Source organism: Nerophis lumbriciformis, linkage group LG39 (assembly GCF_033978685.3).
Source record: "Nerophis lumbriciformis linkage group LG39, RoL_Nlum_v2.1, whole genome shotgun sequence".
Classification (NCBI taxonomy): domain Eukaryota; kingdom Metazoa; phylum Chordata; class Actinopteri; order Syngnathiformes; family Syngnathidae; genus Nerophis; species Nerophis lumbriciformis.
In genome coordinates this window covers 12,683,804-12,705,000 of record NC_084586.2, presented here as the reverse complement: position 1 = coordinate 12,705,000, position 21,197 = coordinate 12,683,804, and the positions used below count along the sequence as shown (strand labels likewise).

Here is a 21,197-nt window from a genome sequence, read left to right as displayed (position 1 = left end):
GACTAGGGAAGGTTGTTTGGATTGTGTCTTATAAGTAAATGCTGTGCTATGGATCAGTGATTTGATTTACTCACAAGACAGCAGCAAATATGGAGCATGCAGGGACCGCCTGGTACTTAAGATGAACTTGAAAGCACTCCGCCATGCGATGCTTTGTTGAACTCATGATGTCTCACGGGCCAAATTGAAGACGCTGGCGGCCCGCAGGCCGTAGTTTTGACACCCCTGCCTTAGATACCTAAATCACATTACGGACAAACATGTGTACCTGCTCAAAAGGAGAGGACTTAAAGGGGTTATGTAACTCACAGGTTTGGACTGCATTGATCTATGTTTGCTAGCCAGGTTCAAATACACTTGACATAGCGAAGGCGGGCGGGTCCACGTGTCAGCTCTCCTGCTCCCTGCCGTTGTTGGCCAGCGAGCCAACGATGACGGGGCTGCTCTTGGGCGACGTCCACGCCGGCGGCTGGCAGGACGAGCTCTCCGTGCGGTAGATGTGCGCCCGCGTCTTGAACAGGCCGAAGCGGGCCGCCAGCAGGAAGAAGTCGCGGCGGAAGCTGCGCGTGAAGAAGGCGTAGAGGAAGGGGTTGGAGCAGGAGTTGATGGGGTAGAAGATCACCAGCAGCAGCTTGGCGTCCGACACGGTGATGAGCGGCAGCTTGAGCGCCGCCGACACGGCGAAGAAGGAGATGGGCGCCATGCAGAGGAAGTCGGTGAAGACGAGCACCGCCATGCGCTGGGCCACGTGGGCGTCGGCGTGGGCCGGCGCCGCCGACGGGTTGCGCATGGTCAGGTAGATGCTGAGGTAGCAGCCGCACACGCACGCGAAGGCCAGGATGTTGAGGAGGAGCAGCGACACCACGTACACCTGAGACGCCGCGGACTCCACGTCCATGGGAAGGCAGATGCTCACCTGTGACACACGCCACTTCATTAGTATCATCAACCTTTTCTTTGAACTGTTTTGTAAACAAAGGCGATGGCTGTTTACGACCCCCGTCCCTTTAGAAACAGCTGTTGCCATGTAATCAGGGAAAGTCCAAATAAAAGAGGAGGCGTACAATCTTCCGTCAGGAGCGTGGGACGACACTGTGCAAGGGTACAGTGTCTACGCGTTTCTCCTCATTGGGCCAAATGTAATTCCGTCTCTGTTTGATCCCTTGCTTCTTGTCTTTTAATAGATGTCATCCGTTTTTGAACCTGACACTACATACATGACATGCTATTGTTAGCATGCTAACTGTTAGCAGGTTCACTTTTTTTTAGCCAGTTTTGCCGCTGTAGACCTCAGAGTCATACAACTACGTACGTGACATGCTAATGTTAGCATGCTAACTGTTAGCAGGTTCACTGTTTTTAGCCAGTTTTGCCGCTGTAGACCTCAGAGTACGTGACATGCTAATGTCAGCATGCTAACTGTCAGCAGGTTCACTTCTTTAGCCAGTTTTGCCGCTATAAACCTCAGAGTCATACAACTACATACGTGACATGCTAATGTCAGCATGCTAACTGTTAGCATGTTCCCTTTTTTTTAGCCAGTTTTGCCGCTGTAGACCTCAGAGTCATACAACTATGTACGGGACATGTTAATTTTAGCATGCTAACTGTTAGCAGGCTCACTGTTTTTAGCCAGTTTTGCCGCTGTAGACCTCAGAGTATGTGACATGCTAATGTCAGCATTCCAACTGTTAGCAGGTTCACGTTTTTAGCCAGTTTTGCCGCTGTAGACCTCAAAGTCATACAACTACATACATGACATGCTAATGTTAGCATGCTAACTGTTAGCAGGTTCCTTTTTTTAGCCAGTTTTGCCGCTGTAGACCTCAGAGTCATACAACTACGTACGAGACATGCTAATTTTAGCATGCTAGCTGTTAACAGGTTCATTTTTTTAGCCAGTTTTGCCGCTGTAGACCTCAGAGCCATACAACTACGTACGTGACATGCTAATGTTAGCATGCTAACTGTCCGCAGGTTCACTTTTTTAGCCAGTTTTGCCGCTGTAAACCTCAGAGCTATACAACTACGTACGTGACATGCTAATGTTAGCATGCTAACTGTTAGCAGGTTCACTGTTTTTAGGCAGTTTTGCCGCTGTAGACCTCAGAGTATGTGACATGCTAATGTTAGCATGCTAACTGTTGGCAGGTTCACGTTTTTAGCTAGTTTAGCCGCTGTAGACCTCAGAGTATGTGACATGCTAATGTTAGCAGGTTAACGTTTTTAGCCAGTTTTGTCGCTGTAGACCTCAGAGTACGTGACATGCTAATGTTAGCATGCTAACTGTTAGCAGGTTCACTTTTTTAGGCAGTTTTGCCACTGTAGACCTCAGAGTCATACAACTACGTGTCAGAATAATTGTATCTAAGTTATCACAAAACTTTGTGTTGCCATGAGTTCCCGGCGAGAAAGACAAAAGCCGTCTTTGATCCTACCAAGAAGAAGGCTTGTAAAACTCCACTGTGTAGGATGGGAAGCAACATGAAGGTGTTCTGTTTCTTTGATGTATTGTAATCCACAGAAAGATTTTGTCTTGACCCGAGAACTACAAAGCGTAGAGGAAGCAGGACCAGACTCCTCTCTGGACGACCTCTTCTTTGAACTGTTTTACGACCTTTTCTTTGAACTGTTTTGTAATCAAAGGCGATGGCTGTTTACGACCCCTGTCCCTTTAGAAACAGCTGTTGCCATGTAATCAGGAGGAGGCGTACAATCTTCTGTCAGGAGCGTGGGACGACACTGTGCAAGGGTACAGTGTCTACGCGTTTCTGAGCCAAATTTAATTCTGTCTCTCTTTGATTCCTTGCTTCTTGTCTTGTTTAATAGATGTCTTCAGTGTTTGAACCTGACACTACATACGTGACATGCTAATGTTAGCATGCTAACTGTTAGCAGGTTCACTTTTTTTTAGCCAGTTTTGCCGCTGTAGACCTCAGAGTCATACAACTACGTACGTGACATGCTAATGTTAGCATGCTAACTGTTAGCAGGTTCACTGTTTTTAGCCAGTTTTGCCGCTGTAGACCTCAGAGTACGTGACATGCTAATGTTAGCATGCTAACTGTTGGCAGGTTCACGTTTTTAGCCAGTTTTGCCGCTGTAGATCTCAAAGTCATACAACTACATACATGACATGCTAATGTTAGCATGCTAACTGTTAGCAGGTTCCTTTTTTTAGCCAGTTTTGCCGCTGTAGATCTCAAAGTCATACAACTACATACATGACATGCTAATGTTAGCATGCTAACTGTTAGCAGGTTCCTTTTTTTAGCCAGTTTTGCCGCTGTAGACCTCAGAGCCATACAACTACGTACGTGACATGCTAATGTTAGCATGCTAACTGTTAGCAGGTTCCTTTTTTTAGCCAGTTTTGCCGCTGTAGACCTCAGAGTCATACAACTACGTACGAGACATGCTAATTTTAGCATGCTAACTGTTAACAGGTTCATTTTTTAAGCCAGTTTTGCTGCTGTAGACCTCAGAGTACGTGACATGCTAATGTTAGCATGCTAACTGTCAGCAGGTTCACTTTTTTAGCCAGTTTTGCCACTGTAAACCTCAGAGTCATACAACTACGTACGTGACATGCTAATGTTAGCATGCTAGCTGTTAGCGGGTTCACCTTTTTTAGCCAGTTTTGCCGCTGTAGACCTCAGAGTCATACAACTATGTACGGGACATGTTAATTTTCGCATGCTAATGTTAGCAGGTTCACTTTTTTAGCCAGTTTTGCCGCTGTAGACCTTAGAGTACGAGACATGCTAATGTTAGCATGCTAACTGTTAGCAGGTTCACTTTTTTAGCCAGTTTTGCCGCTGTAGACCTCAGAGTACGTGACATGCTAATGTTAGCATGCTAACTGTTAGCAAGTTCACTTTTTTAGCCAGTTTTGCCGCTGCAGACCTCTGAGTACGTGACATGCTAAGGTTAGCATGCCAACTGTTAGCAGGTTCAAGTTTTTAGCCAGTTTTGCCGCTGTAGCCCTCAGAGTCATACAACTACGTACGTGACATGCTAATGTTAGCATGCTAACTGTCAGTAGGTTAACTTTTTTTTGCCAGTTTTGCCGCTGTAAACCTCAGAGTCATACAACTACGTACGTGACATGCTAATGTTAGCATGCTAACTGTCAGTAGGTTCACTTTTTTTTGCCAGTTTTGCTGCTGTAGACCTCAGAGTACGTGACATGCTAATGTTAGCATGCTAACTGTCAGTAGGTTCACTTTTTTTTGCCAGTTTTGCCGCTGTAAACCTCAGAGTCATACAACTACGTACGTGACATGCTAATGTCAGCATGCTAACTGTTAGCAAGTTCCCTTTTTTTAGCCAGTTTTGCCGCTGCAGATCTCAGAGTCATACAACTACGTACGTGACATGCTAATGTTAGCAGGTTCACTTTTTTTAGCCAGTTTTGCCGCTGTAGACCTCAAGAGTCATACAACTATGTACGGGACATGTTAATTTTAGCATGCTAATGTTAGCAGGTTCACGTGTTTAGCCAGTTTTGCCGCTGTAGACCTCTGAGTACGTGACATGCTTATGTTAGCATGCTAACTGTTAGCAGGTTCAAGTTTTTAGCCAGTTTTGCCGCTGTAGACCTGAGTCATACAACTACTTATTTGAAAATGCTAATGTTAGCATGCTAATGTTAACAGGTTCACTTTTTTAGCCAGTTTTGCTGCTGTAGACCTCAGAGTACGTGACATGCTAATGTTAGCATGCTAACTGTCAGCAGGTTCACTTTTTTAGCCAGTTTTTCCGCTGTAAACCTCAGAGTCATACAACTACGTACGTGACATGCTAATGTTAGCATGCTAGCTGTTAGCGGGTTCACTTTTTTTAGCCAGTTTTGCCGCTGTAGACCTCAGAGTCCTACAACTATGTACGGGACATGTTAATTTTAGCATGCTAATGTTAGCAGGTTCACTTTTTTAGCCAGTTTTGCCGCTGTAGACCTCAGAGTACGTGACATGCTAATGTTAGCATGCTAACTGTCAGCAGGTTCACTTTTTTAGCCAGTTTTTCCGCTGAAAACCTCAGAGTCATACAACTACGTACGTGACATGCTAATGTTAGCATGCTAACTGTTAGCAGGTTCACTTTTTTTTAGCCAGTTTTGCCGCTGTAGACCTCAGAGTCATACAACTATGTACGGGACATGTTAATGTTAGCATGCTAATGTTAGCAGGTTCACTTTTTTAGCCAGTTTTGCCGCTGTAGACCTCAGAGTACGTGACATGCTAATGTCAGCATGCTAACTGTCAGCAGGTTCACTTTTTTAGCCAGTTTTGCCGCTGTAAACCACAGAGTACGTGACATGCTAATGTTAGCATGCCAACTGTTAGCAGGTTCACGTTTTTAGCCAGTTTTGCCGCTGTAGATCTCAAAGTCATACAACTACATACATGACATGCTAATGTTAGCATGCTAACTGTTAGCAGGTTCCTTTTTTTAGCCAGTTTTGCCGCTGAAGACCTCAGAGTCATATAGCTACGTACGTGACATGCTAATGTTAGCATGCTAACTGTTAGCAGGTTCCTTTTTTTAGCCAGTTTTGCCGCTGTAGACCTCAGAGTCATACGACTACGTACGAGACATGCTAATTTTAGCATGCTAACTGTTAACAGGTTCATTTTTTTAGCCAGTTTTGCTGCTGTAGACCTCAGAGTACGTGACATGCTAATGTTAGCATGCTAACTGTCAGCAGGTTCACTTCTTTAGCCAGTTTTGCCGCTGTAAACCTCAGAGTCATACAACTACGTACGTGACATGCTAATGTCAGCATGCTAACTGTTAGCATGTTCACTTTTTTTAGCCAGTTTTGCGGCTGTAGACCTCAGAGTCCTACAACTATGTACGGGACATGTTAATTTTAGCATGCTAATGTTAGCAGGTTCACTTTTTTAGCCAGTTTTGCCGCTGTAGACCTCAGAGTCATACAACTACATACGAGACATGCTAACTTTAGCATGCTAACTGTTAACAGGTTCATTTTTTTAGCCAGTTTTGCTGCTGTAGACCTCAGAGTACGTGACATGCTAATGTTAGCATGCTAACTGTTAGCAGGTTCACTTTTTTAGCCAGTTTTGCCGCTGTAGACCTCAGAGTACGTGACATGCTAATGTTAGCATGCTAACTGTCAGTAGGTTCACTTTTTTAGCCAGTTTTGCCGCTGTAGACCTCAGAGTCATACAACTACGTACTTAACATGCTAATGTTAGCATGCTAACTGTTAGCGGGTTCACTTTTTTAGCCAGTTTTGCCGCTGTAGACCTCAGAGTATGTGACATGCTAATGTTAGCATGCTAACTGTTGGCAGGTTCACGTTTTTAGCCAGTTTAGCCGCTGTAGACCTCAGAGTATGTGACATGCTAATGTTAGCATGCTAACTGTTGGCAGGTTCACGTTTTTAGCCAGTTTAGCCGCTGTAGACCTCAGAGTATGTGACATGCTAATGTTAGCAGGTTAACGTTTTTAGCCAGTTTTGCCGCTGTAGACCTCAGAGTACGTGACATGCTAATGTTAGCATGCTAACTGTTAGCAGGTTCACTTTTTTAGGCAGTTTTGCCGCTGTAGACCTCAGAGTCATACAACTACGTGTCAGAATAATTGTATCTAAGTTATCACAAAACTTTGTGTTGCCATGAGTTCCCGGCGAGAAAGACAAAAGCCGTCTTTGATCCTACCAAAAAGAAGGCTTGTAAAACTCCACTGTGTAGGATGGGAAGCAACATGAAGGTGTTCTGTTTCTTTGATGTATTGTAATCCACAGAAAGATTTTGTCTTGACCCGAGAACTACAAAGCGTAGAGGAAGCAGGACCAGACTCCCCTCTGGACAACCTCTTCTTTGAACTGTTTTACGACCTTTTCTTTGAACTGTTTTGTAATCAAAGGCGATGGCTGTTTACGACCCCTGTCCCTTTAGAAACAGCTGTTGCCATGTAATCAGGGAAAGTCCAAAAACCTACTCAGTGGCCTAGTGGTTAGAGTGTCCGTCCTGAGATCGGTAGGTTGGGAGTTCAAATCCCGGCCGAGTCATACCAAAGACTATAAAAATGGGACCCATTACCTCCCTGCTTGGCACTCAGCATCAAGGGTTGGAATTGGGGGTTAAATCACCAAAATGATTCCCGGGCGCAGCCACCGCTGCTGCCCACTGCTCCCCTCACCTCCCAGGGGGTGATCAAGGGTGATGGGTCAAATGCAGAGAATAATTTCGCCACACCTAGTGTGTGTGTGACAATCATTGGTACTTTAACTTTTAACTTTAAAAGAGGAGGCGTACAATCTTCTGTCAGGAGCGTGGGACGACACTGTGCAAGGGTACAGTGTCTACGCGTTTCTCCTCATTGAGCCAAATGTAATTCCGTCTCTGTTTGATTCCTTGCTTCTTGTCTTGTTTAATAGATGTCTTCAGTATTTGAACCTGACACTACATACGTGACATGCTAATGTTAGCATGCTAACTGTTAGCAGGTTCACTTTTTTTAGCCAGTTTTGCCGCTGTAGACCTCAGACTCATACAACTACGTACGTGACATGCTAATGTTAGCATGCTAACTGTTAGCAGGTTCACTGTTTTTAGCCAGTTTTGCCGCTGTAGACCTCAGAGTACGTGACATGCTAATGTCAGCATGCTAACTGTCAGCAGGTTGACTTTTTTAGCCAGTTTTGCCACTGTAGACCACAGAGTACGTGACATGCTAATGTTAGCATGCCAACTGTTAGCAGGTTCACGTTTTTAGCCAGTTTTGCCGCTGTAGACCTCAAAGTCATACAACTACATACATGACATGCTAATGTTAGCATGCTAACTGTCAGCAGGTTCACTTTTTTAGCCAGTTTTGCCGCTGTAAACCTCAGAGTCTTACAACTACGTACGTGACATGCTAATGTTAGCATGCTAGCTGTTAGCGGGTTCACTTTTTTTAGCCAGTTTTGCCGCTGTAGACCTCAAGAGTCATACAACTATGTACGGGACATGTTAATTTTAGCATGCTAATGTTAGCAGGTTCACTTTTTTAGCCAGTTTTGCCGCTGTAGACCTTAGAGTACGTGACATGCTAATGTTAGCATGCTAACTGTTAGCAAGTTCACTTTTTTAGCCAGTTTTGCCGCTGTAGACCTCTGAGTACGTGACATGCTAATGTTAGCATGCTAACTGTTAGCAAGTTCACTTTTTTAGCCAGTTTTGCCGCTGTAGACCTCTGAGTACGTGACATGCTAATGTTAGCATGCTAACTGTTAGCAGGTTCAAGTTTTTAGCCAGTTTTGCCGCTGTAGACCTGAGTCATACAACTACGTGCTTGAAAATGCTAATGTTAGCACGCTAGCTGTTAACAGGTTCACTTTTTTAGCCAGTTTTGCCGCTGTAGACCTCAGTCAAATAACTTCATACTTGATACATTTTAACTTTACGCATGCTAAAGTTAGCACGCTAACATTAGCATACTAGCCCTTTTAGCTACTTTTGCATGCGTATGCCTCCGAGTCATTTAACTTGGCACGTGACATATGCTAACTGTTAGCATGCTAACATTAGCATACTAGCTATTTTAGCTACTTTTGCATGCATACACCAGAGTCATATACCTTGGTACTAGATACATGCTAACTGTTAGCATGCTAGGTTTTTTTTTTTTTAAGCTACTTTTGCATGCATACACCAGAGTCACAGAATGTAGTACTAGATACATGCTAACTGTTAGCATGCATGATTATTTTGTTGTTATCAATCAATCAATGTTTACTTATATAGCCCTAAATCACGAGTGTCTCAAAGGGCTGCACAAGCCACGACGACATCCTGGGCTCAGATCCCACATTAGACTGCACAGGTGTACCTAATAAAGTGGGACCTGCTCACCTTACTGTAGCTGCTGACCCCCATGGTGGGAAGCAGCGCCGCCAGGAGGGAGAAGATCCACCCGGCCGCCATGACCCCGCAGGCGTGCCTTAGGCGCAACTTGCGGTCGGGTCGCAGGGCGTGCGTGATGGTGTGCCAGCGCTCCAGTGTGATAACCGTCAACGTGAACACCGACAGCTCACTGGCGAACACCTGACACACACACACACACACACACACACACGCTGTTGACCATCGGGCCGACCAAACACGTCACCTGGGGCGCGCACGCACGGTGAAGAAGCCGGCGGCGCCGCAGCCGGGGCCCGTCTGCCAGTAGATGGCGTGGTTGTAGAAGTGGCCCTGCGTCAGCGTGTCCACCGTCGCTATGACGACCAGGTAGACGCCCATGCAGAGGTCAGCGAACGCCAGGTGGCACATGAGGAAGCGCGGCACCGTCAGTTTGGAGCGGCTGCCTGGCAACGGGAGGAGGAAATCAAACACACATCCGTCACCTGCCACTTCATTAGGTACACTTCAGTTCCCAAAACAGAATCATTACACGTAAAATAAAGCTGGTGTTAAAAAGGCTAAAATATTCAACCAAAGAAAACAGTACATGAAGTCAGAAATAAATAAAATATTAATACTTGTTTGCAGACACTTAAATGAGATCTAATACAAAAATTATGTTTTTACATTTTTAAGGGGCAAAAAAAATACAAAAATAAAATAAAGATTATAACAATATATGAATAAAACAAAATAACTATTTTAGAGTGTTAAGTTAAATACCTAATTAATAAATATCTAACTGAGGTGTAATCAATTCATCAATTAGAATAGAATAGAAAGTACTTTATTGATCCCTGGGGGAAATTCAGCATCACAGTTCGCTCACAATAGACAATAATAATAATAAATAATATAATATATATAACATATTATATATATAATATATAATATATGAATAATATAAATATATTCTACATATATTCTACATTAAAGTGCAGTCAAGAAGAATTAAATCTACAGTTAATTTTTTTCACAAAACTAAAATGAACTCAGAAAAAATTGAATAATAAAAAGTATAACTACAAATATAATATAAATATATAGGTATTATGTGGTGTTATTACTTGTTTTAATTTAATATATTTAATAGACTTCTAGGTCCCATTACATGGCCACAACATTAGGAACACCAGTCACAAGGATATATTTATTAATGGGAGTTTTTTGTGAACTATATATATATATATATATATATATATATATATATATATATATATATATATATATATATATATATATATATATATATATATATATATATGTGTATGCATATTTAATATATGTACGTATATATACTGTATGTGTGTGTGCATATATATATATGTGTATATGTATTTGTATATATATGCATATATATATATATATATATATGTGTGTGTGCATATATATATATGTGTATATGTATTTGTATATATATGCATATATATATATATATATATGTGTGTGTGTGTATATATATATATATATTAATATGTGTATATGTGAATATATATGCATATTTAATATATGTATGTATATATATACTGTATGTGTGTGTGTGCATACAGTATATATATGTGTATATGTATTTGTATATATATATGCATATATATGTATATATGTGTTTGTGTGTGTATATATATATATATTAATATGTGAATATATATGCATATTTAATATATGTATGTATATATACTGTTTGTGTGTATGCATATACATATATATGTATTTGTATATATATATACAAATATATATATATGTGTATATATATATATATACACATATATATAAATATATATATACACATATACATATATATATATACATGTATATATATACATACATATATACATATACATATATATATATGTATATATATATATAAATATATATACACACAAATATAAATCAATAAATATGTACAAATCAATTAATTCTTTTTATTTTTATGAAATCAATCAATCAATCAATCAATCAATGTTTATTTATATATAGCCCTAAATCACAAGTGTCTCAAAGGGCTGCACAAGCCACAACGACATCCTCGGTACAGAGCCCACATAAGGGCAAGGAAAAACTCACCCCAGTGGGACGTCGATGTGAATGACGGGGGGGGGGGGGGGGGGGTTACCCACTAAATGTCCATTCATTTTTCAATTATAATCATGTGAAATATGACCTGAAATAATTCTAAGTACAGTATTTATTTAATTTAAGGCCAGTTTATAAATTTTATGTCCAAATGGATAATATTTAATATAATTTTATGTATTAAATAAGCATTTAAAAGTGCGGTGAGATGAATGATATTGATCAATACATCTGTCAAAGTCGCCTATCAGGAGAGGTGGGTAGATGGGCAGAGGGGTAGAGGGGTAGAGGGGCAGAGGGGTAGAGGGGTAGATGGGTAGAGGGGTAGAGGAGTACCTAACAAGACGAGGAGCACGGCCATGTTCCCCAGCAGCGTGAGGACAGAGACGATCCAGATGAGGGCCCTCAGCGGGACCGTGTCCATGATGTCCCCGCAGAGGTTGAAGGCGTCCGGCAAGGGGGTGCAGGTGGTGCTGATGTTGACGCAGTTGGCTTGGAAGAAAGCGGCCTCTTCCCGCGCTTTGGGGTGGGAGCACAGTGGGTGCCACATGGAACTGACATGAACACCAAAATAAATAATACATTAAACACAAAGTGTCTCTTCCAGCATTAGTGGCGGCAATAAATAGCTTCTTTGTCAGGGAAGATAAAAGCTGCTCAGAAGAAACAACAGGGAATTGTCATGAATATAAAATCATCTTGGAGCACAATTTAGGGAGGGAACCCAAAATAGAAACTTTGCTGTCTCTTTGTTTTATGATAAAAATACTTCATGCAGGATGAAGTAGCTAATAAGTGCAATAATGTAGCCTGGCTATTAGCATGCAGTGTGTCCGCAAAGTATTCACAGCGCTTCACTTTTTCCACAGTTTATGTTACAGCTTTATGCCAAAATGGAATACATTCATTCTTGTCCTCAAAATGCTACACACAAGACCCTATTAGGACTATTTTTACTAATTGGTTTTATCTAGTCTGCACTTTGTCTGTGTTAATATTATTATTATTATTATTATTGGCTTTTATCTAGTTTGCACTTTGTCTGTATTATTGCTATTATCATTATTATCGACTCCTCTTTGCCTTATTCTTTTTATTTTCCTATTTTTAATGATGTTAAATCTGTGTTATTGTTGTTGTTGGTGTTGTAAATTAGCTTTGGCTACAAACACTATGATACCCCCCCCCACCTACCTCAACCTCCTCATGCTCTCTCAGGGAGAGCATGCCCCAAATTCCAAGCTGCTGTTTTGAGGCATGTTAAAAAAATAATGCACTTTGTGACTTGGCAGTGCCATGTTGGCATATTTTGGAAAACCTTGTTACATTGTTTAATGCATCCAACGGGGCATCACAACAAAATTAGGCATAATAATGTGTTAATTCCATGACTGTATAAATCGGTATCGGTTGATATCGGAATCGGTAATTAAGAGTTGGACAATATTGGAATATCGGCAAAAAGCCATTCTCGGACATCTCTATTTGAAGTCTGTATATTGCATTTTCAATGGGGGTAAAATCCTGGTAATTACTGGTAATGCGAAAAACATGTTGGCTAGATGGCGGCCTGAGAGTGCGGTGTGCAGTGGGGTTACGGCGTACTTGTTCTTGTACAGGCCGAGGAGGACGCAGCAGTGCGACGGGTACGTGACCTGGGCGTGGAGCAGCTTGCCGTACAACCGCTGGGGGGGGAGCTCCTTCAGGCGGAACGCCGACTCCGCCGTCAGCCACTGGAGTCGGCCCAGGATGGCGACAGGCAGCGTGTCGAGCGCCGTGTGGGAGACGTCGCTGAAGGGCATAGGAAAAAGTGTCGGACGATGGACGCGTGGGAGGACTAACGGGGCGTCAAAGTGAGGAGTGAATCACGGCTTACATCATCACCAAGTCGCTGGAACCCGAAAAGGCGTTGGGATGGATGTAGGCAAGTTGTCTGTTGCCTCTCAGAGACCTCAGAGAGACAAACATGATGATTATTAACGTGTCCAAAACTCCTGATATGACATACTTCTGCTGTGACTCACAGATTGTGCAGCTTGGTGCCGTTGAAGGCGTCTTTCGCCACCTTCTTGATGCCATTTGTGGTGAGCCGTCTGTCGTCACAAATGATTTATTTGTGGAAAATTGATCTATTAGAGATCATTTTTTTATGCTCATGAATCCATAAATGTTTATTAGAGGCAGTGTGAGAGGCTTTTCAGAGTCTGGACCAACAAAATATAATCAGTTAAAACTCAAACACACTTTTATTATTTTATACAGTACAGGCCAAAAGTGTGGACACGCCTTCTCATTCAATGTGTTTTCTTTATTTTCATGACTATTTACATTGTAGATTGTCACTGAAGTCATCAAAACTATGAATGAACACATGTGGAGTTATGTACTTAACAAAAAAAGGTGAAATAATGGAAAACATGTTTTATATTCTAGTTTCTTCAAAATAGCCACCCTTTGCACACTCTTGGCATTCTCTCCATGAGCTTCCAGAGGTAGTCACCTGAAATGGTTTTCACTTCACAGGTGTGCTTGAAGCTCATGGAGAGAATGCCAAGAGTGTGCAAAGCAGTAATCAGAGAAAATATTTCAGTTATTTCACCGTTTTTTGTTAAGTACATAACTCCACATGTGTTCATTCATAGTTGTGATACCTTCAGTGACAATCTACAATGTAAATAGTCATGAAAATAAAGAAAACACATTGAATGAGGAGAAGATGTGTCCAAACTTTTGGCCTGTACTGTATATATTTGATATATGGTTTGTATAACATCAGGCACCCTAATACTCCATAGTATTGTCTGTAAAAAAAACCTCATTTTTAACACAGCTATTATATGGGACATCATACCATATGGCTAATGTGGCTAAAGCTAATAAAAAAGTATATTGTATTGATATTTGTAGTTTTTGAAATATTTGTATAATAACCATAATACAATATTGATATGCATTTTTTCCACATCATGTTGTATTGTTCATTATTTTAAATGTTTTTTTTAACAACATAAAATATTAAAGTAAATGTCTAAATACATGTAATAAAATAAAAACCTCCATATAAATATCTGTAATTGTAAAAATATAATGACAAACTAATATGACGATACACATGTCTATAAATATAAAATTATGTAAAAACATTGTAATAAAAAGTATAATGCATTGATATTTATTTTAATATTTGTATAATAGCCATAATACAATATTGCTATGCATTTCTTCAATTTTACTATGTATTGTTCATTATTTTAAATGGTTTACTAACAACATAAAATATTAAAGTAAATGTCTAAATACATGTAATAAAATAAAAACATCCAAATAAATATCTGTAATTGTAAAAATATAATGACAAACTAATATAATAAGGATATTGAAACAAATGTCTATAAATATAAAATTATGTAAAAACATTGTAATAAAAAGTATAATGCATTGATATTTAAATGTTTGTATAATAGCCATAATACAATATTGCTATGCATTTCTTCCATTTTATTATGCATTGTTCATTATTTTAAATTGTTTATTAACAACATAAAATATTAAAGTAAATGTCTAAATACAAGTAATAAAATAAAAACATCCAAATAAATATCTGTAATTGTAAAAATATAATGACAAACTAAAATAATGATAACGATATTGAAACAAATGTCGATAAAACTAAAATAATGTAAAAACATAAAACTAAATACATATCTAAATACATATCTATATTTGAAATAAAAAGTATAATGCATTGATATTTATTTAAATATTTGTATAATAGCCATAATACAATATTGCTATGTATTTCTTCCATTTTATTACACATTGTTCATTATTTTAAATTGTTTATTAACAACATCAAATATTAAAGTAAATGTCTAAATACATGTAATAAAATAAAAACCTCCATATAAATATCTGTAATTGTAAAAATATAATGACAAACTAATATGATGGTACAAATGTCTATAAATATAAAATTATGTAAAAACATTGTAATAAAAAGTATAATGCATTGATATTTAACTGTTTGTATAATAGCCATAATACAATATTGCTATGCATTTCTTCCATTTTATTATGCATTGTTCATTATTTTAAATTGTTTATTAACAACATAAAATATTAAAGTAAATGTCTAAATACATGTAATAAAATAAAAACAACCAAATAAATATCTGTAATTGTAAAAATATAATGACAAACTAAAATAATGATAACGATATTGAAACAAATGTCGATAAAACTAAAATAATGTAAAAACATAAAACATCTAAATACTTATCTATATTTGAAATAAAAAGTATAATGCATTGATATTTATTTAAATATTTGTATAATAGTCATAATACAATATTGCTATGTATTTCTTCCATTTTATTACGCATTGTTCATTATTTTAAATTGTTTATTAACAACATCAAATATTAAAGTAAATGTCTAAATACATGTAATAAAATAAAAACATCTAAATTAATGCATTGATATTTAAATGTTTGTATAATAGCCATAATACAATATTGCTATGCATTTCTTCCATTTTATTATGCATTGTTCATTATTTTAAATTGTTTATTAACAACATAAAATATTAAAGTAAATGTCTAAATACATGTAATAAAATAAAAACCTCCGAATAAATATCTGTAATTGTAAAAATATAATGACAAACTAATATGATGGTACAAATGTCTATAAATATAAAATTATGTAAAAACATTGTAATAAAAAGTACAATGCATTGATATTTAAATGTTTGTATAATAGCCATAATACAATATTGCTATGCATTTCTTCCATTTTACTATGCATTGTTCATTATTTTGAATTGTTTATTAACAACATAAAATATTAAAGTAAATGTCTAAATACATGTAATAAAATAAAAACAACCAAATAAATATCTGTAATTGTAAAAATATAATGACAAACTAAAATAATGATAACGATATTGAAACAAATGTCGATAAAACTAAAATAATGTAAAAACATAAAACATCTAAATACATATCGATATTTGAAATAAAAAGTATAATGCATTGATATTTATTTAAATATTTGTATAATAGCCATAATACAATATTGCTATGTATTTCTTCCATTTTATTACGCATTGTTCATTATTTTAAATTGTTTATTAACAACATCAAATATTAAAGTAAATGTCTAAATACATGTAATAAAATAAAAACATCTAAATTAATGCATTGATATTTAAATGTTTGTATAATAGCGATAATACAAAATTGCTATGCATTTCTTCCATTTTATTATGCATTGTTCAGTATTTTAAATGGTTTATTAACAACATAAATATTAAAGTAAATGTCAATTCATGTAATAAAATAAAAACATCCAAATAAATATCGATAATTGTAAAAATATAATGACAAACTAATATGATAAAGATATTGAAACAAATGTTTATAAAACTAAAATAATGTAAAAACATAAACCATCTAAATCAATATCTATATTTGTAATAAAAAGTATAATGCATTGATATTTATTTTTTAATATTTGTATAACAGCCATAATAAAATAAAAACCTCCAAATAAATATCTGTAATTTTGAAAATATAATGACAGACTAATATAATGATAAGGATATTGAAACCATTTTTATAAAGCAAAATAAATTGTAATAATATAAAACACCTAAATAAATATCTATAATTGTAATTAAAAAAATAATAGTGTATTGATATTTTTTGTATAGTAACAATAATACAATATTGTTATGCATTTTTTTCCACTTTATGTTGTATTGTTCTTTTTTTAAAATAACATAAAATATTGAAGTAAATGTCTAAATACATATATTGTAATAACATAAAAACATCCACATTGATTGTAAAATATAATGACAAAGTAATATAATATAATGATAAAGATATTGAAACAAATGTCTATAAAACTGAAATACATTATGATGTAATAACATAAAACATCTATATAAATATCTGTAATTGTAATAAAACAGTATATTGTATTAATAGACTTTTAATATTTGTAAAATACCTAAAAAACAATATTGCTATGTACTTCTTCCATTTTATTATGTATTGTTTATTATTTAATTGTTTTTTATTAATAACAAAAATATTGAAGTCTAAAATACATGTAATGTAATCACATAAAATTATCCAAATAAATATCCGTCATTTAAAAATTCCAATGACAAACTAATATAATGATAAAGATATTGAAATTAATGTCTATAAAACTGAAATATAATGTAATAACATAAACATCTAAATAAATAGCTGTAATTGTAAAAATATAATGACCAAGTTATACAATGTAATATGAAAAAACTGTAATAATGTTTATAACTTTAAAAATATAATAGTAATAATAATAATAATATAATACATTGAAATAAATGACAATTAAACCAAAATATAATGTAATAACATACAAACAACCAAATAAATATCTGCAATGAGAAAATATAGAGACAAACTAATAGAATACAATATACCGGTAATATTAATAATATTACAATAAATGTACTCTATACAATAGAAAAAAATATAATCAAATGAAAACATTTAAATAAATGTCCATACAGCCAACATAAAAACATCCAAATAAATATCTGTTTTTGTAAAAGCATAATGACAAACTAATATATTATAATAATGATGATAATAAAAATATTTAAATCAATGTATATAACTTTGTTTTAAAACAATGGACAAAAGTATATTGTAAAAACATTTAAATGAATGTAAATACAACTAAAATATAATGTAATAACATAAATATGATGATAAACTATTTTAATATAGTAATAATCATACTCTAAAAATATTGAAATAAATGAAACATTGCATTAAATAAAAACTTACATTTTTCTAATGGTACCCCTGCAGAGGCCATTGAAGGCGTTGGCAGGCACTTCCTGTATGTGGATGTTGTCGTTGATGTCGCTAAACAACACATTGTAAACAAAGCAATAAAGCACAATTCTACAATTGCATTGTACAATACAATACATGGCTTCATCACCGTACATGTGTGTGTGTGAGTGTGTGTGAGTGTATGTGTGTGTTTGTGTGTGTGTGCGCAGGGTCCTACAACATCGTGCAGTCGGCGGCCGAGTGGATCTTGGAGAAGTCAGGGAACGTGGTGAGTCCCGTGTTGGATATAAACCTGCAAAGTGGAGAAAAAAGCTGCAAATATAATGTGGAGTCATGACGCCAAGCAGCAGATGCTCAGTGTGTGTGTGTGTGTGTGTGTGTGTGTGTGTGTGTGTGTGTGTGTGTGTGTGTGTGTGTGTGTGTGTGTGCCTTCCAACTGTTTCTAATATCCAAGATAGCGTAATACATATGCATACAAGCATTAAACCACAAACTACTTACTGGGCTCCTCCGGCCTTGCATTTTTAAAGAGTACAACTTTACAAGAGGCGCTCACTTGGGAACCTGGGAGTAACACGATAACATCGTAATAATAATAATAATGATCATACTCACAATGCAAATTAGAATAATGACAACAATAACAATAACGTGGTTATTCTTCTTGAGGTAAGAACTCACAGGCGTTGCAGGTTGACGAGGTTCTTGAACGCATCCCTGTCAATGTGCCTCAGATGTTTGGACAAGGTGATGGTTCTGAAAGACACGGAAAATAGTCCAGCGGAAAGAAAACGCCGAGGGCGTGGCGGCGCTCGGCTCGACTCACATCTCTCTGAGTTCGGGGAGGTTGGAGAAGGCGAACGCTCCGATGGACTCCAGCGCTTCGTTTGCCGAGATGGTGCTAGGAGAAACACATCATTACCATGAATTGATTGACGTAGACCCCGACTTAAACAAGTTGAAAAACGTATTGGGGTGTTACCATTTAGTGGTCAATTGTACGGAATATGTACTGTACTGTGCAATCTACTAATACAAGTTCCAATCAATCAATCAATCAATCAATCAATCAATCACACTGTAGATCCCGGGGTCATTAGCGGCCCCCTAGCCTGTGGCCGGTAAAAAAACCTTAGCATTCTAATGTTAGAGGGTAGCAGGGGGTGTATATTGTAGCGTCCCGGAAGAGTTAGTGCTGCAAGGGCTTCTGGGTATTTGTTCTTTTGTGTTTATGTTGTGTTACGGTGCGGATGTTCTCCCGAAATGTGTTTGTCATTCTTGTTTGGTGTGGGTTCACAGTGTGGCGCATATTTGTAACAGTGTTAAAGTTGTTTATACGGCCACCCTCAGTGTGACCTGTATGGCTGTTGACCTGACTTGTGTGTGTGTGTAAGAGCCGCACATATTAGTGTGTCGTGATATATTGTCTGGTGTGCCGTGGGAAATTATGCAACTTCACCTAATTGGTCCAAAAAATATTTTTTACAAATCAATAATCATAATAATGTGTCGTCGTCTAGTGCCTGTCCTGTGTAGAGCTTGGCAGGGTAACTATGTAATACTCCATATCAGTAGGTGGCAGCAGGTAGTTCATTGCTTTGTAGAAGTCGGAACGCGTCGAGAATGGTTTGTCGTGATCCCAATAGGCAGAGCACAGCGGGAGACAGCGTGCAGTAGAGATGCGCGGAAAGGCAATTATTTCATCCGCAACCGCATCACAAAAGTCGTCAACCATCCGCATCCACCCGAACTAACATTTAATCAAAACCGCACCCGCCCGTTGTTATATATCTAATATAGACGATGCAAGGCATTAGTGAGGTTATAAAGCTTTTGCCTGTTAAAGAAAGGAGACTGATCCAATGCCGCAGAGACATTCAATGCGTGCCACGCTGTCACGGCCCAGACGCACACTAGTGCGCAATCATCTGGGAGCCGCGCTGAGCGCACCGGCCTCCAAGCGCGCTCGCGCCACTCAAACTGCTGCAGGCAGCTGCGTTCTATCTTGTTTTAACATCCTGTGGCACTCTTCTGGGATCACGGCGGACGAAACTGCTCATGCTCAGGGTGTTTGTGGAGGTTCGGGGTTTTGCACAAATGTGATGCACCATGTTAGATGTCCCGGTTTTGTGACTGTCGTAGACATAAACAGCGTCGCAGCTCTTGCAAATCACGTAGCCAGCATTACTATCATCCTGATTTACAACCTCATAAAAACGAGTCCACGCTGAACTTTTCTGGCTTTTTTTCCCCCTGGTCTTTAGTATTCCCTTTTTTAGTTTGTCGCGTACCACGTTTGCTGCCGGCGTTGCCATCTCTTTTTTTTTTCTTCTTCTGTTGTGGCATATGCTGCAGGTGCCTGCTCGTTTTTCGTATGTGGGTAACAACATTTAACTATGTATATATATTTCCGAATGGGTTTAACTGCCACCCGCCTGAATCTATTTAAAATCTAATTTTTTTTAATTTCAACCGCCCGACCCGACCCGCGGATAAAATCTAATTTTTTTTTTATTTCAACCGCCCGACCCGCGGATAATCCGCGGACTCCGCGGTTGTGTCCGCAAACCGCGCATCTCTAGCGTGCAGGTAAAAAAGGTATGAAACGCTTAAACCAAAAATCAACAAAAGGCAAGTCCCGCTAGGAAAAGGCACTGAAGCATAGGGAAGGCTATGTAAAACAAAAGCAAAACTGAACTGGCTACAAAGACAACAAAAACAGAATGCTGGACGACAGCAAAAACTTACAGCGTGTAGAGCAAAGACGGCGTCCACAAAGCACATCCCGTACATTACATGACAATAAACAATGTCCTCTCAAAGAAGGATAGCGCACGCACAACTTAAATAGTCTTGATTGCGAAAACAAAGCAGGGGCGGGCAATAGCACTCAAAGGAAGGAGTGAAGCTGCTACAGGAGAACACCAACAAAACAGGAAGAGTCACCAAAATAACAGCGCAAGACAGGAACTAAAGCAATACACACAGGAAACAACAACAAACTCAAAATAAGGCACGACAACCTGGTGGAGTTTAATTTTTTAACCTTTTCTGCTGGTGGTGTGCCTCCGTATTTTTTTTATGAAAAAAATGTGCCTTAGCTCAAAAAAGGTTGAAAAACACTGCTCTGGTATACTCTGGACTGAAGCTGTGTGCCTTCATTGTTTTTGTAAAATAAATAAAAATAATGCACTTTGTTTTTCCATAACTGGAGTTGAAGTTGTTCTCTTATTTTGGAAAACCTTGTTTTTGATTGATTGATTGGACCTTGTATTAGTAGATTGCACAGTACAGTATATATTTTCTACAATTGACCACTAAATGGTAACACTCCAATAAGTTT

The 21,197-nt window shown here is 37.7% G+C and overlaps 1 protein-coding gene across 5 annotated transcripts in view; it reads right to left on the bottom strand.

Moving 5' to 3' along the window:
• The window catches only part of fshr (follicle stimulating hormone receptor), a 35,964-nt gene that overhangs the window by 219 nt on the left and 14,548 nt on the right, over positions 1–21,197 (bottom strand). For 2 of the 5 annotated variants that reach the window (XM_061932021.2, XM_061932020.1), the window contains exons 2-12: positions 18,681–18,755; positions 18,536–18,610; positions 18,356–18,418; positions 17,843–18,146; positions 13,019–13,087; positions 12,871–12,945; positions 12,600–12,785; positions 11,331–11,548; positions 9,144–9,325; positions 8,871–9,062; positions 1–916 (exon numbers count right to left, since the gene is read on the bottom strand). The exon at positions 1–916 is cut by the window's left edge and continues 219 nt beyond it. In XM_061932021.2, coding sequence (XP_061788005.1) covers positions 389–916; positions 8,871–9,062; positions 9,144–9,325; positions 11,331–11,548; positions 12,600–12,785; positions 12,871–12,945; positions 13,019–13,087; positions 17,843–18,146; positions 18,356–18,418; positions 18,536–18,569 — 1,851 coding nt within the window. In that variant the 5' untranslated portion in view covers positions 18,570–18,610; positions 18,681–18,755 and the 3' untranslated portion in view covers positions 1–388. The remainder of the gene's footprint in view (positions 917–8,870; positions 9,063–9,143; positions 9,326–11,330; positions 11,549–12,599; positions 12,786–12,870; positions 12,946–13,018; positions 13,088–17,842; positions 18,147–18,355; positions 18,419–18,535; positions 18,611–18,680; positions 18,756–21,197) is intronic. The other 3 variants (XM_061932019.1, XM_061932018.1, XR_009811783.1) reach the window with 2 other exon arrangements.